This window comes from Cladophialophora carrionii (genome assembly GCF_000365165.1).
Source record: "Cladophialophora carrionii CBS 160.54 unplaced genomic scaffold supercont1.11, whole genome shotgun sequence".
In the NCBI taxonomy this organism is placed as follows: Eukaryota; Fungi; Ascomycota; class Eurotiomycetes; order Chaetothyriales; family Herpotrichiellaceae; genus Cladophialophora; species Cladophialophora carrionii.
The window spans coordinates 483,062-503,261 of record NW_008481818.1 but is presented as its reverse complement, the minus strand read 5'-3'; the positions used below and the strand labels follow the sequence as shown (position 1 = coordinate 503,261).

General features: G+C 54.8%; 7 protein-coding genes across 7 annotated transcripts; 2 read left to right on the top strand and 5 right to left on the bottom strand.

The window, feature by feature from the left end:
- Positions 1-779: 779 nt before the first annotated feature.
- On the bottom strand, positions 780-2,557 carry G647_09898 (uncharacterized protein; the record flags this gene model as incomplete). The annotated part of the gene is made up of 7 exons (XM_008725890.1): positions 780-1,288; positions 1,339-1,419; positions 1,475-1,728; positions 1,779-1,869; positions 1,921-2,155; positions 2,205-2,246; positions 2,294-2,557. 7 exons carry the CDS (start codon positions 2,555-2,557, stop codon positions 780-782), a joined length of 1,476 nt encoding a protein of 491 aa, XP_008724112.1.
- A 1,472-nt stretch (positions 2,558-4,029) lies between these two features.
- Positions 4,030-5,960, top strand: G647_09897 (uncharacterized protein; the record flags this gene model as incomplete). Its single annotated transcript, XM_008725889.1, has 2 exons — positions 4,030-4,831; positions 4,936-5,960. The coding sequence occupies 2 exons, from the start codon at positions 4,030-4,032 to the stop codon at positions 5,958-5,960; spliced, it is 1,827 nt and encodes a 608-aa protein (XP_008724111.1).
- A 677-nt stretch (positions 5,961-6,637) lies between these two features.
- Positions 6,638-7,877, bottom strand: G647_09896 (uncharacterized protein; the record flags this gene model as incomplete). Its single annotated transcript, XM_008725888.1, has 3 exons — positions 6,638-7,249; positions 7,420-7,629; positions 7,740-7,877. The coding sequence occupies 3 exons, from the start codon at positions 7,875-7,877 to the stop codon at positions 6,638-6,640; spliced, it is 960 nt and encodes a 319-aa protein (XP_008724110.1).
- Positions 7,878-8,583: 706 nt separating this feature from the next.
- G647_09895 (uncharacterized protein) lies at positions 8,584-9,971 on the top strand (the record flags this gene model as incomplete). The annotated part of the gene is made up of 3 exons (XM_008725887.1): positions 8,584-8,939; positions 9,133-9,273; positions 9,350-9,971. 3 exons carry the CDS (start codon positions 8,584-8,586, stop codon positions 9,969-9,971), a joined length of 1,119 nt encoding a protein of 372 aa, XP_008724109.1.
- A 637-nt stretch (positions 9,972-10,608) lies between these two features.
- G647_09894 (fumarylacetoacetase) lies at positions 10,609-12,123 on the bottom strand (the record flags this gene model as incomplete). The annotated part of the gene is made up of 3 exons (XM_008725886.1): positions 10,609-11,484; positions 11,640-11,831; positions 11,926-12,123. 3 exons carry the CDS (start codon positions 12,121-12,123, stop codon positions 10,609-10,611), a joined length of 1,266 nt encoding a protein of 421 aa, XP_008724108.1.
- Positions 12,124-15,339: 3,216 nt separating this feature from the next.
- Positions 15,340-17,010, bottom strand: G647_09893 (uncharacterized protein; the record flags this gene model as incomplete). The annotated part of the gene is made up of 1 exon (XM_008725885.1): positions 15,340-17,010. One exon carries the CDS (start codon positions 17,008-17,010, stop codon positions 15,340-15,342), a length of 1,671 nt encoding a protein of 556 aa, XP_008724107.1.
- Positions 17,011-18,839: 1,829 nt separating this feature from the next.
- Positions 18,840-19,908, bottom strand: G647_09892 (uncharacterized protein; the record flags this gene model as incomplete). Its single annotated transcript, XM_008725884.1, has 2 exons — positions 18,840-19,499; positions 19,612-19,908. 2 exons carry the CDS (start codon positions 19,906-19,908, stop codon positions 18,840-18,842), a joined length of 957 nt encoding a protein of 318 aa, XP_008724106.1.
- Between the last annotated feature and the right edge of the window lie 292 nt (positions 19,909-20,200).

The window sequence follows — 20,200 nt, the reverse complement described above, 5'->3', positions numbered from 1 at the left end:
CGATCCAGTCTGGCTTCCCCGGACCATATCCGGTCCGCGCGGCATCACACGCGAGGCGCGAGTTTCGGCATGCGTCGCAACTCGAGAATTGTGTCCTTCGAGGGGTGGGCCCAACAGGTTCTTGCATGGCACAATTGGACGGTGCGTTCATCAAGGAGTTGAGCATCAAGATCCAGCCATCATATGGAAGGATGATGAGACAGAGCAATCAAGTGATGAATACTAAGTTCGCGACGGGGTTGATAGCCTCGTGGGCAGCACCAAACAGGTGGATGGATACCCACAAGATCTTCGACAACGGACCCGACTTGGTGAAATCGAAACCGGGAGGTCCAGCACCGGGAAGGGGCGGTAATCGTCGTAGCCCGACTTAAAGCCGGGAAGACCGGGGACCGACTACGCGCTTAACTAGAAGCACCACACGAGAAAGACCAGCGAGAATCGCCTGGGAACGGAGCTGATCAAGGCTGATGAATGTTCGAGCCGCGGCTGAATGTTGAGACAGCGTGTCAAGCCTCAACCTTCCCGGCCGTATTAGCACTCCGCCGTAGCCGTAGCAGCGACATATATCCTCCGCCGTATGGCAATCCTGCATCATCTCGACGAGACATGAACTATTGCGGAGCACTGACGGTTCACGGACATGCATTCGGCGCAGGCGCTTGAGTGCATGGAAAGGGATCGTTCGTGTTACGGAGATTTCCTTTCTTGCTCAAAAGATTACAATCAACCGCCCGAACCTAGACTGGCCACCCTCTCTGTTTCGTGGGCTTCTCGTCTTAGAACTGGTACTTGAATCCGGGAGACCGATCAGTCCATTCCGAGTCCGGCACAACGATACCTTCGGCCTCCATTCTCGCTTTCTTGGCCTCTCTGTGCTTGTAGATGAAGAAAAGAATCCACCAGATGCAGAATCCAAGCCCGATGGAAGCCAAGCTCCAGCCGTGGCCGAGAAGGAATCGGGGCGCCGAGGTCGACCTGTAAATCTGTCCGGCAATGATTCCGCCGATGTTGGCAAGTCCGAGATGGACACCCATGGCGGCTGCGCGCTTACCATCCGGCGCGATGTTCATACCGTGCCAGGCAATGCTCGTGCCAGTGATAATGTAGCAGCTTGCGGCGATGAGGTACGTCGCACCGTACCAGACACTCGCGTGTTGCTTTGTGAGCAAGACCGCATAACCGGCGATTCCAAGTGGTGCTGCACACACGAGTGACACAAATCGGGCCTTGTATCGGTCTGAGAGAACGGCGACAATGAAATAGCAGACGGCGCCGACGATTTGGACTAGGAGCAAAGAGTCAGCAAAGGCAAGAAAGGATAGGCTGCTGAAGTACCTGGAATGACGAAGTATTGCGCCTGCTTCGTCGAGTAATTGAAGCCGTCTCTGAGGATAATGGGAAGGAAAGTTCCAAAACCTGACCGTCAAGTTAGCGCCCCCGACGTGGCCATAAGATAGACAAGGCTTCTTACCATAAATGATAGTCGACATGAGGATCTGGTTAATACCATGCAGCCAAGTCTTGATATCCAGCATAGCATTCTTGACGTCGTTCCTTGTGTACTTGCCATCGCCCCCGCTGTATGCTTCCATCAGCTCAAGTCGCTGCTTCTGCACGGCCTTGTCTTCGTCGTTGAAGAAATATGCCGTGGCATATGATTGTGGGATCAGAAAGTAGCAGACGAATGCAAATGCAATCGTAATGATGCCTTCAATAATGTAAAGCCTATTGCTCGGTCAGCCGCGAGCTAGTCATGCTGGGACTTGGTCACTCACCATCGCCATCCAGGGTACCCAGCTGTCCCATCCATGTAGAGAATTCCGAATGCAATCAGGCCACCGAAAGCTCCAGACAGAGCAGAACCAACTGCGAATCATGTGTTAGGCGACAAAATGAAGACACCAGGGGATAACATACTGTAAAGGTAACAGACACGTTGACCAACTTCTTCGCGTTTATACCAGTTCAACAAGAACATGGTCATGGAGGGGAACAGACAGCCCTCAAAAGTGCCAAGCAACAGTCGGCACACGATCAGGCCTGCGTAGTTCTGGATGAAACCCATGCACATGCACACGAGACCCCAGGAGAACACGAGGACAGGAATAACCCTCTGGAATTGGAGGCGCTTGACATACATTGTCGTCGGGAACTCGTCGCTATTAGCTGGGACCATCACGACATGAAAGCGTTCAGCTTACCTCGGACAGAATGTACGTGAGGTAGAAGATGGAGACAGCGGTCTAGTACCGTCAGAAGCCGATTTTCGCCAAATTTATTGAGTACTCACGCTTAGTTCATTGGCCTTGAGACCAATGTCCTTGGTCATGCCCTGGGTGGCTGCAAACCCAATGTTGCCACGGTCGAGGTAGCTGATTAGCATGAGGAGCAGCATGACCGGCGTGATGTACAGGTCAAGCTTCCGGACAACTCGCTTCTCCTTCTTGAGGAAGGCCTTTTGATCTTCAGTAAGTGCAGTCTCGCCATCGCCGACAACTTCCTCCAGATGTACTCTCCCCTTCAACTCGTCTAGGGTCTGTTGCTGGGCGCTCATTGTGACTTTTCTCCGGGCCGACAGTAAGGCGGGCAAGGTGATTGAGAGAGGAGGGCTTCACCGGAAGTTTCGATAGATTATGAAGGAAGGTCTCGACAAAGGACCTGGGGAAGGTAGAGACAATGATAAGTTTCTTGGGAGCCGAAGACACGAACCCCGTGGGGATAGAGTTCAGCCTACACGTGGCTTGTAAAGGAAATAGGAGCCCAGAGCTTTGGAGACCGCCTCGGATTGATGGAAATGGTCAGGAGTAGTCGCTTAGATCTCTGGCGAGAGCATTCCCCAACAGCAGGTGGCTATCAATCTCAGGGTGCAGATGTACCACGTTGCGTCTCGCAGAGGGAAGCTATCAGGTGGATGATAGTGAACTAACGCGGCAAGATCGGGAGGCACCTGTCGTCTAGGAGTTAGTCCCGCAGCGATACGAGGGTACGTACTTCGTTCTGCCCCAATACCTGGGGGCCGCAGCCGCCCATTTTCGGGGAACATAGCTTCATGCTGGTAAGCAAATGGAGAAGAGTAAAGCTTATCCCGTGGCAACGAGCAAGCCTCGTGTTGGAGAAGAAAGAAGTTGATGAATGGCGGCGGCTCCATCCAAAGTTCAGCCACGACAGACCGGACGCTTCTTATGGGGGGCATGTTCTCTGGGTGTGACCCGTCGAGCCGATCAGGTTCATCCAATCACAGCACTCACTCACTCCAACGGCTCGTGGTGCTTGGGAATTGCGTGCGTCTTGTTCAGATATCTTATAATCTGTACCGTCCTGGAAACTCGTTGACTTTCAAGTGAAAGAAAGTTGGTACGGAAGAAGCCAACACGTGACCCCTAACGCGTTGCCAAGCGCGTTGCTGACCAATGAACTGCACAGCCGGACCCAGCAGACGCAGCTTTCACTGACCGCGACACCAATGAGCAATATCACCTCGCTCACTTACACTTTTGAAAGGTCAATCGGCAATGTCGGCACCAAAAGGACGGCACGGCAGGATCCACATTCGGCTTGGTCTGGGGCAAGGGCCTCATTGGCGCGGGGGTGGACCGTCGTGCCCATACTCCGGAGTCGAGACCAAGATACAGGACACGCTTCCGGCGACTCTCCGGACAGCCATCCCTCTTCCCAGTTCGACGAAAGATCGACCTTGGACCTCGCCGTGGACACCGTCGAGCAGTTGGGGAAGCTCTCTGCTGTGCCCGGGTTCAACAGCCAGAGTTGGAGTAACCATCGACCACGCAGCTTGTCTCGGTTGTCCAGACTAACTGTGTGCGGATAACTCGTCTCCTGCGCACTCCCCCAGGGAGAGATCTGGAGAGCCGAATCGGATCGTGTAGGAGTGTTGCCCTCACCCCACGGCGCGTCGACCGAAATTTTTCCAAAGGAACAAAACATAAACACTCGAGCCTAGCCTGTAAAAAGAGAGAAAGCGAGACCTCACACAGTATATCAGCATTTGATCGCTAACAATTGACCAACATGTCGCTGCCTACCCGCCTGTCTCCCAATGATGCTCCCAACCTGCAAAATGGGGATGCCTCGCCCAAACCAGGCTGGGGATCCGACTATATCGCGCAACAACTCGCAAAGGTTCACATCCCGTACTTCGTCCTTGTCCCCGGGTCGTCCTATCGCGGCCTGCACGACAGTCTGGTCAATTTGAATGGCAATGCGGCGCCGGAGATGGTGGTCTGTCTGCACGAGGAACACTCCATCGCCATCGCGCATGGCTACGCCAAGGTCACAGAAAAGCCCCTGGCATGTGGGCTGCATGCCAACGTCGGGCTGATGCACGCGTCGATGGCAATTTTCAACGCCTTCATCGACCGTGTCCCGATGGTGATATTTGGTGCGGCGGGCCCCTTTGACACGACGAAACGGCGGCCGTGGATCGATTCGACACACACGGCCGTCGACCAAGCGGCCCTGGTGAGGAACTACACCAAATGGGACGATCAACCCGCGAGTGTTAATTCCGCTATCCGCAGCGTCATCAAAGCCACGGCCGTGGCATCGGTCAAGCCATGTGCCCCTACATATGTTGTTCTGGACGTGGGTCTGCAGGAAGCGCCGTACGACGAGAAGGACGTCCGCTACCCCGACACGGAGAGATACCTGACTCAGCAATCCGCTGGGGCGAGCCAAGCAGATATCAAGAAAGTGGCACAAGCCCTGCGGGAGTCGAAGAAGGCGTTGATAATGTTCGGCAGGATGAACCGCACGCAGAAGAGCTGGGACGAAAGAATCAGACTAGCCGAGATGTTCGACGCAAAGGTTATAAGTACGATCAACCTTTGGTATTGTTGCTGCATTTGGCCGCTCGTGAAAATCTACATACGTAGGCACAGTCCACTACAGACATATGCTGACTTGTGTCTTTTCCAGCCGATATTAAACAACCAGTCGCCTTCCCCACCACCCACCGATTGCACCCCGCCGCGCCTGCACTGTTCTTGGCCCCCGAGGCCGCCAGCATGATCCGAGAGGCCGATCTGATCATCTCCTTTGACTGGGTCGACCTGGTGGGCTTCTTCACCGCTGCCCACGGCGAACTCATCGAGCCGAAAGCCAAGGTGATCGAGGTCTCGGTCGACACACAACTCCACAATGGGTGGTCAAAGGACCACTTCGAGACACCTCCAGCCGACATCAGCATCTTTGCCGACCCTGACAAGTTCATCACCGATCTCGTGGCGGAGCTCGAATCCGCGAAACTCACGGGCTTTCCCAACTCGGCATGGCCCGCCACAGAGCCTTCGTCGTCGCAGAAGCCGCAAAACCTCGACGGCGAGGACATCTTCCAGGCCGACCTGGCGTCGGCGCTCTACGCGACGATTAGCCCTGACGACATGTGCATCATCCGCCTGCCCCTCAGTTTCCGCGGGATCGATCTGCTTGCGACGCACCCGCTCGCCTACCTGGGCATGGACGGCGGTGCGGGGATCGGCTCTGGCCCCGGGCAGGCCGTTGGATCGGCCCTCGCGCTCAAGGGGACGAAATACGTGCCTGTGGCGATCCTAGGTGATGGGGATTTCTTAATGGGCAACTCCGCGATCTGGACGGCTGCCCGGTATCGCATTCCCGTGCTGATCATCGTGTCGAACAACGGCAGTTTCTACAACGACGAGGTTCATCAGGAGAGGGTAGCCAACACTCGCAGCAGGCCCGTGGAGAACAAATGGATCGGTATGCGGTTGGATGATCCACTACCTGACATCGGGAAGATGTCGGAGTCGTTCGGACTGAAGACGCTGGGCGCACAGATCAGCAAGCGCAGTGAGCTGAAAGGAAAGTTCGAGGAGGCGGTCAGGTTGGTGAGAGAGGAGAAGCAGTCGGTCGTTTTGGACGTCAGGGTCCGGCCGGATGATTACCTGAAGAACTGGGGGGCGGGCAATGTTGTCAAGAAGTAAGGCCGTGGTCAGTCGGGAAACCAGACCAACATCTGATCTCTTTGGCTCTAGACAGGCTGGTGCATGGGGTTTGGCTTGCTCATAGACCGTGCATGGCGTGAGGGTTCAAAGCTCCGGTGATCGGTATACATGTAGTGCTGCTTTGATAGACTGGCATGATCCAGGCCAAGAAGATGACGCATACGAGCGATTGCCACAGTACGAATAAGTAGTGCGCTTGATATGCAACTTCAAAAGTCCTGTGTAGTATGGTATTTCCGACGACTGGTCAGCTGCCGGAGCATGCTGTCGCTGTGAAGATCGAGAGCCTCCCACGAGGAAGGCATTTTATCGCCCAAACTGACAACAGAAGCTCGAGTTGAATCATTGATTCAAAGACAAATCATAGCAGCTCGAGCCAGCCATAGATATACATCAACGTAGCCTATGGAGCTATACACACGCGCCACCACCCACCTACTCAGCCCCCGTAAGTACACTGCACTTTCTGCCCCTACCCTACTCAAGCCTACCGTACACATGGAACTATCTATTCACTTGCATCATCACATCTTGCGATATCGTATCTTGCATCACCGTATCTTGCATCACCAGCATCTCGCGTGTTGCACACAACCCCCCCTGCTTTCCTCGGGCTAGGTTGACCCTACGGCCCTACGGGCTAGAGTCCTACGAGCCTAAGGCAAGCCGACCCTCATGCTCGTCTTCTCATTCAACCCCCAAGCATAGCTCGAATCGTCATGGACGGTGGTCCGGCGCATATCGCGCCGATACTTGCCCTCGTACGCGCCACCGTGCGCGCGGTGCATGACGGAGGTATTGTCCCAGAGGATCAAATCGCCGGGGTTCTGCCACTCGACCGACACGACATACTTGTCCTGACAGGCGTGATCGAGCAGACGATTGATCAAGGCGGTGCTCTCCTCCTCCGGCAGGCCCTCGACGTGGTGCATGTGATTGCCGATGTAGAGCGTCTTGCGGCCGGAGCGCTCGTGGGTCTGCACGACCTTGTGGCGCGAGAAGTAGCCCTTTTCCGGGTCCACGTCGGTGAAGTACTCGGGCGCGGCTTTCCGGCGCGAATGCAGCAGCGAGTGCGCCACCACGTAGTCGTTGTCCTCGAGTTGCTTCTTCAGGTCCGCGGGCAGGTCGTCGTACGCGGTGCGGCAGTCCGCAAAGTCCGTGTTGCCGCCCAGGCCTTGGCCCGGCGGTGGGATTTCGTGGGCGCGGAGCAGTGAGAGGCCAGCCCGGCGTGGGTTGAATGACGAGTCGTGGTGGAAGAGGTTGTTGCCCTGGATGCCCGATCAGACGAGATGATACTGCAGAGCGGAGCGTAGCGTAGCAGAGCAGTCAAAATAAAGGGAGTGGTCGTGCAAAATCAAATGCAAACAGGGCCAGGCCAGCATGCACACGCACGCACGCACGCACGCAACATATACTTGTGTTTAAAAAGCGAACATACCTTGCCGTAATACCAGCGATGGCTTCCGGGCTTGACCAACGCGTCGTCCTCCTCGATGTTCCCTACGTCGAATAATTCCTTGTGCTTGAACCGGAATGGCCGGCCCGCTTGGATGTGAGGGAGCACGTCGTCGAGTTCGCCCAGCCGTTGCGAGAATTGGATGTGCAGCTCGTCGTTCAACTTGGCGTGCCGGAACACTAGGACCCCGTACTGTGGTGGTGATGGCCGTGTTAGCGTCGGGGTATAATTATCAGATCTTCAGATACTAATTGTTGATGTTGCAGATCGGTTGAGTCGACCACGTGCAAGTCGCCACGTACCTGGTTGACGGCCTTCCAGAGTTCTTGAAAGACATCTTCGGGCACGGGCCGTGAGAAGTCAACTCCAGACACCTCGGCAGCAAAGGTAGGATGCAGCTCCTTGACCTGGATAAGGCTGTAATCGACGGCGTGGGGCATTTTGGGACAGCGGAATGGACGCGTGACAGACGATACGAGAGAGGTATGATGAGTTCGCAGTACACGGGGTGAACCAGTCAATCAATCAATCAGTGCCTCTGTCAGAGTCCAGTGTAGTGTATAGTAGTGTAGTGCAGTGCAGTGCTTGCATTCAACGCTTCAACGCTCAACTCGCGTGCATCTTATCTCATTCTCCGAAAGTCGAGCCTCGCAGATAATGGCTCATCTCCAACAGTCTTACCGGTGCGGAACTCATCATGTCCAGAAATCGTGGTCCGACAGTGCCTCGAGAGTTTCTGTCCATGGTTCGATTCACTTAATTGACCGCGATCGGGGGTTCCGCCGAGCCTCGGAGCCTCGGTGGAGAAGCGTGGAGCGGCACCCCCAGTGGCCCCCTCCCCGGCCTATCCCCAATGCTCGGCAGCGTCGAGGCTTGGGGAGAAGGTCGGGGAAGCATCGCATCGCATCCCTCCCCCACGTGCTCGAACATGTCAACCTCACCTGACCGGCGAGGACCGAGAAGCCGGAAGCGAGACTGCACCTCCAAGCCTGATTCATACTGTACCCGGTACCCGTCATCGTCCTGGCCGACGTACAGTAGTAGCCTGTACTCCGTAAGTAAGATCAAATCCCAGCACCTGGCCAGCGCTTGCAAACGCAAACCCTCCCGGCTGTCATATGCCATGTCATTCCTCGGCCGCCAGACATGTCTCGTCCCAACCAGAAGTTCGCCGTGCCAGGCGGCGCCGTGGCGCGGCTTCGAATCATCGACTCGACCACCAAGATCAAGGGCCTTCCCCTCGACTACCTCATGACCCCAGCAATGCCGGGAATGGACGTCCTGCCCGAGGCGCCTACGTGGTCGTTCCTCGTGGAGAGTGACACTGGCCGTAAAGCGCTCTTCGATCTGGGTGTCCCGCCGAATTGGAGAGAATTTTCGCCTGTCGTGGCCACACCACTGCAGACGCGAGGCTGGGGGGAGCCTTCTGGCGAGAAGCACGTGGCTGATATCCTGGTCGAGGAGGGCGTCGATCTGTCCAGCATTAACAGTATTATTTGGAGGTGAGTACATGTGTCAAGTCAGAGCTCTTCCTGTGCCGGCCTCTCATAGGCTCCCACTTTCTCTGCCTGCCACTGTACCTACCTCACCTGTGCCTCGTCTATGGACCGGAATCGAAATTGCATTGAGGTCGAAGTCCAAGTTGAAATTGAAATGGACGTTGAATTGACGATGCCTCCCGCTATGGCCCCAAAGTCACTGGCACTACGATCATATAGGCGATCCGTCCACGTTCCCTCCGTCGACAGAGTTGATCGTCGGTCCGGGATTCAAAGAGGCCTTTTGCCCAGGCTGGCCGGCTAGACAAGACTCTCCTGTAAGGGAGAGCGATTTCGCGTAAGTCAGTGTGTCTGGCCAATCAGTTCAGGCAACGTCCGTGCCGTCTCGGGAAGTGTCCCTAACCTACCCACAGAGGTCGTCCCCTCCGTGAAATTACCTTTTCAGAACCTAATGCCCTTCAAATCGGCCCCTTCCCCGCCTACGACCTCTTCGGCGACGGGTCATTCTACCTCCTCGACACCCCCGGCCACGCCATCGGCCATCTAGCCGGCCTGGTCCGCACCACGCCCGACACCTTCGTCATGATGGGCGGCGACTTGTGCCATCATGGCGGCGAGCTGCGTCCGTCTGAGATGATGCCTCTGCCTGCGCAAGTCCAACTGCCCTCGCTGAGCCTGAACCCGAACCAGTACCCTGGCTGTGCGTGTATATGTCCCGGATCAGCCTTCCAGCACATCCAGGAGACTCGAGGCCGCAAGGCGGACGAACCCTTTTTCGACCCCGCCATCGGGTATGATATCCCCGAGACGATCCGGACGATCAAAAAGGTCCAAGGCGCGGATGCGGGGGAGAATATCTTCTTCATCTACGCGCACGATACGTCCATTCGAGGGGTCGTCGATCTATTCCCCGCCACAGCGAACGAGTGGAAGGCCAAAGGGTGGCGGGAGAAGGTGTTCTGGAGATTCCTTGAGGATTTTGGCGGGGCATTGCCCTCGGATCTGTCCCTGGCAAGGGTTGAGGAGGGACAGTAGAGTTTGTCTGTGGTTGGCAGTGTGACTGCAGTGAGATGGATGGACAGCAACCCGGCCCGACGGCTTTACGGCGCGACAAACACTGAGGGATCCAAAAGGAAATGGTCGAGTAGAGCAGGAACCAATTCAAAGTGGAACAGACCTACGACATACCGGCATAGCATAGCGTATTGGATGAATGGCCCGAGAATCTCAGCCGTAACTCCGGTAGCGATGAGATGGAGAGAGTGACGAACAGCGAGGAAGGAAGCCGAGCGCGGAGCACTTAGAGCCTCTATACTCCGTCGTAGTAAGTGACTCTCATCTCCCCCCTAAATGTCTGACCGTAGAATCAGCATGAATCCGCCAAGGTGCCCCGCCGTATCTCTACAGTGGACCACAGATGAACCGTGTGGACCCAATACCATTCTGACAGTATGGGTGAGAGCGTCACCAAAAGTACGCAGTATCTACAGAAGATGCAACACCGCGTCCTGCGTGCTACATGATACTGTACGTGTTTGAGTCTCTGCTGGATAAGACCGAGATGTGAGTATCCATTTCCGTATTCACCCTTCAAATTCCAGATCATGGCTCAAATTTAAATCCCGTATTTACTTCCTCCACCCCATCCATTCGGACGTACAACACTCATGCCTCAACGAATCGGCGCATCAGGCCCTACGATCATTCCCCGACACTCACCAAACCCAAGCACCTTCCGTCCACTGGCGTCCTCACACCATGCCGAGAGTACGACCGAATCGCCCTCCTCCAAATACCGCAGTTCACCACCGCCCTCGAGCGCCACTGGCCGCGAGCCATGCAGCGTCGCCTCAAACAGACAGCCTAACTCGCACTTGTTCCCCTGAGCGTCCACGCCATCGCCAGAAACCGTGCCCGTCCCCATCAGGTCGCCGGTGCGGAGGCCGCAGTTGGCGGACGCGTGGTGCGTGATCTGCTGATAGGGCGTCCAGTACAGGTATTTGAGATTGCTGGTCGCAAGGCCATGGCGCTTGCCCCCTCGTTCCAGGTGAACGGCGAGCTTGACGTCGAAGGTCCCGCGCGCAAAGTCCTTGTAGCGAAGGTGCTCCAGCGGGTCGGTCTCGTGTTTCGGAGCGGTCTGGAATGCTTTGAGCGCGTCCAATGTGACGACCCACGGCGAGATGGTCGTGCCGAAGGATTTGGAGTTGAAGGGGCCAAGAGGCGGCATTTCAAAGACTTGCAGATCGCGGCTCGACCAGTCGTTCAGCAGGACGAGGCCGAAGATGTGGTCTGGCGCGTCGTCGACCTTGATTGTTTCCCCGTACGGCACGGGCTTGGAGACGATGTAGCCTACTTCGAGCTCGAAGTCGAGATGTTCCTCGGCGCCATACGTGGGCACGCGCGTGCCCTCGTGTTCAGTCTTCCAAAAGACACCGCGCGGTCGACGGATTAATGACGGCGAGGGAAGAACACTGGACGCCCGGCCGTTATACGCGGAAGGTGCGTGGAAGAAGTTCTGGGGGATGCCGTCTTTCATCATGGGCGCGCACTGGCCGGAGTCAGCGAGAAGAAAGCAGCGAACAGCGAGCAGCGAGCAGCGAGCAGCAATCAGCACTCAGCCACCAGCCAGCCACCACCACCACCACCACCACCACCAGCGATCAGCCAGTATCAGACACTCATGCATCGTGACGAGTGACTCACATTCTTGCAGTGTTCCAACGAACAGAAAAAGTCGGTATATTCCGGAATCACAACAGGCAAATGCATCGTCACATCAGCCAACATATGCAAGCATGTCTCCGGAACCTTGCCATCCTTAACGGCCGAGATGATCTGCTCGCGCGCCGCCGTCCTGGTCTTGGCTTCAAGCGCCGCGAACGCGTTCAACGATGTCTTGACCCAGAGAACCAATTAGTCTCGATCGCGCTAATAGCACAGCCTCCAGAAATGTTACGGGCTGGGCTTTTACGAGGCTATTTTGTCGTACCTGAGACAGCGTGTCTGTCACGGACGCGTCTGCAAAGAAGCCCGCCCCAGCAAGCGCTCGTAGATCCAGAGCAACGTCGCCGATCGCGGTCGCGCATCGTGGCGTGGGATCCTCTCTCGTCGAGAATACGCCGAAAGGGATGTTATCGATGGTGAAAGCTGAATCCTCAGGGACGTGCGAAAGCGAGTTCATGTTCATATTTGGTCAACTCCCTACGAGGCGGAAATGTGTCGGCGGGAAGAGTGTGTGTCTCCGACTGTCCCCTTATATATCTTCGAGCGGCGTCCGAAATTATAGATCTTCGAGCGCCGCTCACAGTAGGTAGTACTAACGCCCACACCCCGATGTGAAAGGCCGTGGTTATTTAGTTTAATCTTTGCTTGGGGACTCCGATCTGGGGAGGCCCAATCAAACGCGAATGCCACTGCCTTTCGGTTCCGACTTGTGAAACCTTCGTACTACGCACCGCCTCCGATTTATCTGGCTTATTTTCGCTTCCGATCTGGGTGGGGGGGCATTGTAAAGATGCAAGGTCGGAATATCATGTGTTCGTCGGTGAAGTATAGGATACCGCCTGGAAATCCCCACTTCAACTTCATGCCAGCCGAGCCATAGCAATTTACAGTAATATGGCTTATTTGCATGTGCGCAAAGAGTCGCCAAAGAAAGTGCCGGACCGGCGCAGAGAGCACGTCAAGGGTGCACTTCATATAGATGCTTCAACCCCCGGTTTCCAGCTATTTTACCAACTCTCAACACCACGGGGCTCGGCCACAAAACTTTTCCGGGGTCTTGTGAGCTTGGATCTAAGTCAGATGGCTATACTTCCTCTGTAACCACCATGAGATGTGTAATTCGTGCGATGTCTTTCTCATCGCGTGGTAGGAAGGGCATCTTAGGAGGTGACAGGATTCCGGCATCGTCAATTACCACCCAGAGATAGAACTCGGTCATGTCACTGTCGTCGAATATATCCCGCCACAGATAAAGCTCTTGGACGTCATATTGCGTATGTTGAATGTACAGTGCATTGAGACACTCGGTTCGTGTTCGACCCAGTGTTGATGTCACCTGCAACATTCCCGACGCATACTGGACCTTCGACCAGGGCGAGGTCTGTTCAAACAAGGAGTGGCACGGCGTATTCCATTTTCTACATTTTTGCGGCATTAGGTATGTTATGGTATGCATGATGAACGCCAACCGAAGCAGTCCTCGATCTGGTTGATCTAGTGACCGCTGGTGACGAGAAGGTTGATCAGTGCCATAATTGGGACACTCATGCGGTACTGGAGAGCAAGATTGCAGAGACCCGCTGGCAATGAGGTCGATGAGCTTATCCAGGCCAAGGATAGGCTAGCGGTGGTATGAATGCTGCAAGTCCAGGTATTTGAATGATGGAGTGGGATAGAGAAGCTCGTTTGCATTGCCTTTGGCCATACGCGCCCAGAAACTCTCCTTCCTGCCAATTTCTGGTTCGCATTTCCAAATTGTCGCGGAGGGACAAGAGGACCGTATCCTAATTATCAGATATGGCTACAAGACGGTTAACCATCCTAGTTGATCCAATTCCCCGGGTAGAGCGAGAATCTGTTTCAAACCACCAATGTGCATCTCCAGGGTGACAATATTGTTCATCATGGACTATCCCAGTCAGCACTTGACTGTTGTTCATCCAGGCCAATTTCCGGACTCGCATCAACACCCATCAAAGCGATAATCGCGAGTAGAATGGCATCCTGCTCATATCCGTGTTGTGGATGAAGGACTTCGCGTAGTCTTTGAGGGTATGACTGTAGGGAAATAGGGCGTCCTTATCCGGCCCATCCCTCCGTCCTTGAACGCTGAGGTTTGCTTGTCCAGCGCGATCAGGGCGTCCTTATCGGGCCCCATCCCTCCGTCGATGAACGCTGAGTTTGCTTATGCCAGCGCGATCAGGGCTTCGAACATCAAGCTGCTCCGCAACGCATACTTGAAATATTGTCACAAAATAGCTGCGCCTGCTTCGGCCGACACCAGCTCTGGGCGGATAATGTGGGCATGGCCATACCAGTGGAGGACTGTCAATGGCGTCAGTCAGTCGACCCGGACGAAACGAGTGGGCCGTACGATAGTCCACTGCCGCAGGTATAAAGTCGCGAAACTTGATAGGATATGCGCCGACGGGATCGTGGCTGTAATCATGTCCATCGTGAGCAAGACAAACATGTGCCCGAAGCTCGAGAGGAATCAGGCGAGGAGTTGCGGCTGCCTGACCCCGACAGCGTTCTTCCGTTCGGGGGTGTCTGGCCTTCCACAGTCAGTTCTCGTGGGAAGCGCTGAGAAGAGAAGTCGTTTGCTTTTGCAGTCTTCCTTGCCGACGGGCGCGATCTGTTGCGACAATGGGGTGCCGATGTAGGAGGCGACATGGCGCCATTTGCGGCGGTCTGTCTGGTGCGAAGGATGAGGATAGTTGACGAGTGTAGGATTAGGCACGTGGGTTCGGATCCACTCGATGCTGTTCAGATCCTCTCTTGACTGGCGTTGCACAGTGGTTGCTGCCAGAGAGCGTAGGTCCAGCACTGGCTTTATGCGTTCCCCGCGGACCAACGCGTTCCTTGTCCGCTCGTGTGTCTGCCCGGAATACCAGACCGGACTGCAATCAATACCGCGTCGCCAATTCATAGTTGCTTCACAGTTATGATTAGGGGACCGCTCGCTGGGTAGTCCGGTCGACGCGACAAGGGCCAGTATGAATAATGACACAACTCAAAGAGCAGTCAAAGGGGCGAGTTTCGAGCTTGACACGGGAAAGAGACTTCAAATCGATTTGTAATATCACTCTGCGAATCTCTGCCCACGACCAAGTAGCAACGTACCTATGGGGGCCAACACCAGCCAGGCACGCGGTGATCCATTAGCTGTGTTAGGGCAAATCTCACTTCAGCGCCGGCGATTCGATAGAAGGCTTTCCAAGCGGATGGACTGGCGAGTGCAACATCCCCCGTTTTAGCAGTGGTACCGTTGACGCTGAATGTATAGGCAAGCATCCAAACCACGCTTTGTCGGCATGGGAGGCCGGCGTGCTCGATGGTCATGGAACACCGTCCAGAGGCGTTGGTTGTGGTGTGACCCAGTGTCAAAGCTTGGAAGATAGATGGCACGGAAAACTATTCTCCATCAGATCCAAGTCAATCCATCTGGTCCACCAAAGCTGCACGCTGAAGTAAGCGCGGGAGGAGAACAAGCCACGGGTTAATTAGCGAAGATTTGTCAATAGCTTCGTGTTCCCGTCCGTGATCTTTTGATCCAAAAGGAGCCCGTCGTGTTCACTGAACCCGGGTCATAGATTCGTTGGGCATACATATCTCCTCGCTTTGTATACAAACTCCAGCTACGTAAGCCAAATGACCAGCGCCAATAATCTTTCTCCGCTCAAGCTTGTTGTAAATGCAACTGCCAGTTCCATCTGGCTCGAAGTACTGCGAGTCCTCCGCTCTGCGTTTCGACTGTTCGTCCACGGCCTCGATCATTACTGTCGGTGGAATTGATTGACTGCGATGATGACCAGTCGTCAGGTCTAGGATTGCGGTAATCCTCTGCACCGGGAGGAAGGACGGTACTCTGTTCGATCTCAGACATCGTGTCATTGTCGGGCTCTCCAAACGTCCACCACATGCCAAAGTGACCATCCGCATCTCGTGTGGCGATGGCTGCATTGGCGTTATGAGCGATCCATTTGTCATATGCAGCGCAGCGAGCGAGGTGGTACTGGTAAACCTTCCGGTCGAAGCTGGCACCTCTTTGTGTCGAGATGAAGGCTTCCTCCTGTGGCCACAGCGGCCGACAGAACTCAGATAAGTGATGGAAGAATATGCCTTTGAACGTTTGGCCGTCTTGACTGCACCAACCACGGTGGTCGCAGAACTCTTCCAAGACCCCACCTCGACCAAGACCCCTCCATATCGGGTCGCTGTTGGGCCAGCCAGTGGCACGAACCACATCCTCCACTAGAGCATGACCCTCATCCAGATAGCTCCTCGCCCCTGTAGCTAGCCAGAGGCCGCGACTAGCCGAAAGAACAACACCCTGATTGTAAGTATAGACCATTGGGTCGAGTTCATCGCAGTTCCCCGTGCCGGGGTTGATAGTTCCGTTTGGATATCGGTGCCATCCGGTGATGTGGAAGCCGTCTTGATAGAGTCCAGATCGCCAGCTCCGCATGTGGCTCCCCATGAGCCACTTGTAGCTCTTGATGGCGTTCTCCAAGTACAAAGGGTCATGGGGCTTGGAGAAGTCGTCCGGACCCTGCGTCAGATATGGCGAAGTGTTGTTGTCGCCAGGGTGGTAAAGATACATAGCAATGCTTGCTGTCGCAAACAGCTCATTGGTGATGGCGTTCTTGTACGGGGTCAGGTAGGGATTCCAAGTCATACCACCTCCGCAGAGTGATTCATCCCAGCCAGCGGATGCCAAGTCGTAAAAGATGCGAGCGCGGTGAGCGGCCATCGGGCTAATCTGAAGACCATGCCATCCAATGCCAGAATCAGGATGTCTGCCGGATTGTATGAAATCCCAATGCTTCAAGCTGTACATTTCGGCAAATTTCAAGTTCTCGAGCCAGCCGAGAACAACCCACAGCATATCGTCGTACGCTTGATTTCGGAGCGCAAATGCATTCTCGCCAAAGTAGAAGACGGTGGTATGAGAGTAGTATCGATCTATGATGTTCTGCCACGAGAGCATGTCCGAGCAGGTGGACATGGCGGACGCATCCAAGGAGGAAACAATGCTGGCCAGTGTAGCAGAGATATGGGTGCCCATGACAGCCGATGTCCAGTCAATGGCATTCGGCCAGGTGCCCGTGAAGATGTCGAAATATGAGTCTTGCATGACCTCCAGCGCGTTCAGCATATTGCGGAGGGCTTGCGGTAGCCTGGATGTCCAAGTTTCCGTCGCCTTTCCTTCTCTTGAGTCCGGTGTCAACTCCTTCTGACCGGCAACTCCAAAAGTGTTTCCCAAGCCATACTGGCTCCTTTCGATCGCACCACTGAGCACAACGCCGACGCAGTGGCAGAATGCATAGAAGAGGATTATAGCGTGCATCGTGGATTCAAGACTTCGTGACGCATGGTCGCATAAAGAGAGTCAATCGGCCGGGGACGGGACGGAGGCTAGGAAGTCATACCCCAGATGCGAGAGGAGGGACACATCTCAATCAGCTCAACGAGGGATGCAACAAGAAAAGAGCCTTGTGATCATTCTTGCGAGGACTTGACGCAGGAGGACGATGGTGTTCTCGGCGTGAGCGGCCAACGAGACCCCAGAGACGGGATTCCAGGCTTTCCGACACAGCTAATGACAGCCGTGGACGACGGGGCACTGTGGAGAGTCACGTCGACAGGCCGTAAGCGTAAGCGCGAGTTGCAGAATGGCTTGAATGGCCTGCAAGGAACAGAGAGTGCAGAGCCAAGGAAGCACGTTATCGATGCCACCTGACCTCGATCCCCACGATCGTCTCACGCCTGACTCGGATCCTCGCTAACTACCCCTGCAGCAGCAGCCAGCAGCGCATTCCGTTTCGCCGTGCTTAACCGCTGTCTTCAATATGACTTGCACTTCGGTCGCATACTTGTGAGCTACTGGTGGCCATCTAGTTCTATGATGAGTAGATTCAAGCTCAAACCGTCGGAGCTAAGCTAGGGGAAGAAAAAATGCAAGCTCGCTTTCTTGCTATTTGACAGTCATTTCCTCTATGCCGACCGGACTAACTACGCTGGAGTGCCCCTTGCACCGGTCGACCAGCGCTCACAGCAAAAAAGTGGACTAATACTATCCTCAGGATGGCTTGAGGAAGCACTAAAGCCTCGACCCGGCGAGAGGAGCTGGACAGCAGAGACAAAGAAGACGCGAGAGGACGAACAAAATGGACGCGAAATGGCATTTTAATGCAGCCAGAAATCTATGTGTGAACGGCATCTGATGAAACTAGAAATCTCTGTGTGTACGGCTTCGCTCGAATGTCTCTTGGAGGAGAAGTGAAGGGAAGCACCACTCACCCACAAACCAGAAAATCCCAGTAGAGGAAGGAGTGCGAACAGACAAAAACTCTTCCACAACCTCTATATAGAGGTTATGGTGAGTTCACAACAGCTGGCCACACTTCGATCGGGCTATATCCGGCGGTTCCAAACCAATACCGGTCTACTCCCAATGCGCGAAACATCCTGAGATGAACGCCGATTTGACTTCGTCAAGTATGCAAACGAATTTCGCTTCGATCGTGGGTTGGCGATTTCTCGGTCGAGTGTGGTGGGAGTCGAACTCGAGGACTGGGTGGTGGTTGGTGTGTCGCCGCAAGGATTCGTCTCTGGCATGCATTCTAGCCGGTGCTAGCTGACTTGTGCCAGTGAGGAATTGCAGCAGATTTTTGGAACTTTCAAAATATATTGTCATGAACAGTGAATGGGTGAATGGGTGTGATTGGAGGGCTGAAGGGTGAAAGTGAAGGAATGCGACGAGCCTCGGATCGATACATATGACGACGAGGCTGGAGACCCTAGCGGTCGTTGATATTCGCGGGTGCAGGGCGATCACAACATCGAAGGAAGGCCATTAGTCGGTCATGCGCCAGGGAGTATGTCCGAAGGCACTTTGTTTCGCCCGAATTGCTTGTGACTTGAATCGAGTTTCACTCATGGTAACCTTGATCTATCGTGCATGTTCTCTTCTACCAGAGACAATCATTGTTGCATAACGGCTGTAAGGTTGACCTGCGCCGACACTACATCAAACCCCCCTGGCGGCCACCTCAGCCTGATATGGTGATCGACGATCTTGACGGCTAATCACAGCAACTCGAGCTTCGGCCGTTGGACGTCACCAGACCCTCTCTGATACAACTCCAGGGCGAGTCCCTTCCTGCCGCTTCCCACTTATCTCGTAAAGTTATCCAGCGGGGCCTCATGCTTGACCTGGTCCCAAACCTTATCAATCCCCTCCACGGCCTTGCTGCTCAAGGGCCCCCTTTCAATGCCTGTAAGTGACTGCTCCAACTGTTCCGTCGAACTGGCCCCGACAATGATAGCGTCGCCCTGCTCCTTCTTCAGCGGGGAGTGGTAGGTGACCCAGCGGTAAGCAAGCTCGGCACGGGTAACGCCCTCCTCGTTGGCAATGGCTTCCCATACTGACAGCGCGTCCAGGTATGACGGTTTCATGTACATGTCACGATACATGCCGCCGAGGGCATCAGGGGCGAAACGGCTGACGCCGTCTTTGATTTGCTGAGCGGTCTTGGTGAGAAAGCCGCCAGCCAGAGGAGAATAGGCGTAGAAAGCAATGCCGAGTTTTCTGAGCACGGGAAAGAGTTCCGTCTCTTGGCGGCGAGCCACGGGGGAATAGTTGCCCTGGTAGACGGTCGGGAGCACGTAGCCCTTCTCCTTGGCGATATCGTAGACCTTCTGGACATCCGCCGGAGAGTAGTTTGACAGACCGAAGCGCTTGAACACGCCGGTCTTGTAGACTTCGTTGACGCCAGCAAGGGTTTCCTCGAGATCGATCTTGGAGTCCGGGGAGTGGATGTAGAAGATGTCGACCTACGTCGTGGTCGGTTAGCTGAAGGCGAAGGGATCTTTCTGGATGCGAATGCGCCAGGAGGATGCTCTCGTGGATAATGCCGCATGGCGCACACCGAAACAAGCAACTCACCTGTTTGACCTTTAACTTCTCAACGCTCGACTTTGCTGTGTTGACGATGTTCTCCTTGGTGGCCCAGCCAGGCTGCCATCCTCCCAACCACTTGGTGTCGATGATAAATTTATCGCCGGCATTCAGCTCACCGAGACGTTTCTCCGACTCTCCGTACAGCTGGGCGGAGTCGAGGGTGTTCACGCCGTGCTTGAGGAGAATGTCGAAGGCCTTTTCAAGGTATTCTTTTTCAATCCATGGCTCGCGATTGCCGATTGACGCGGCACCAAATACGACCTTGATTCCTTGGGACGCCATGGTGGGTGAGACAGTGGTTTGCAGGATGGCTGACGGGTGGTTGAACAATCGAGGGAGGCTGGATCAAATGAAGTTGACCTGAAGTTCAAATCATGATATCAGTCTCTTTATGTACCGATGTGGAGGGGCACCACAGGCACCCAACCGATGACAGAATCAGACTGAAAGGGGAAGGAGAATTGTAACGAAAGTAAACTCCGGGACGTGGATGGACAAGGGAGTTAAATCAAGGGCACTTGACTCGAGCCTTCCGATGTCCAACCTGGCCATCGAGCCATCGTAGATGCCTCGG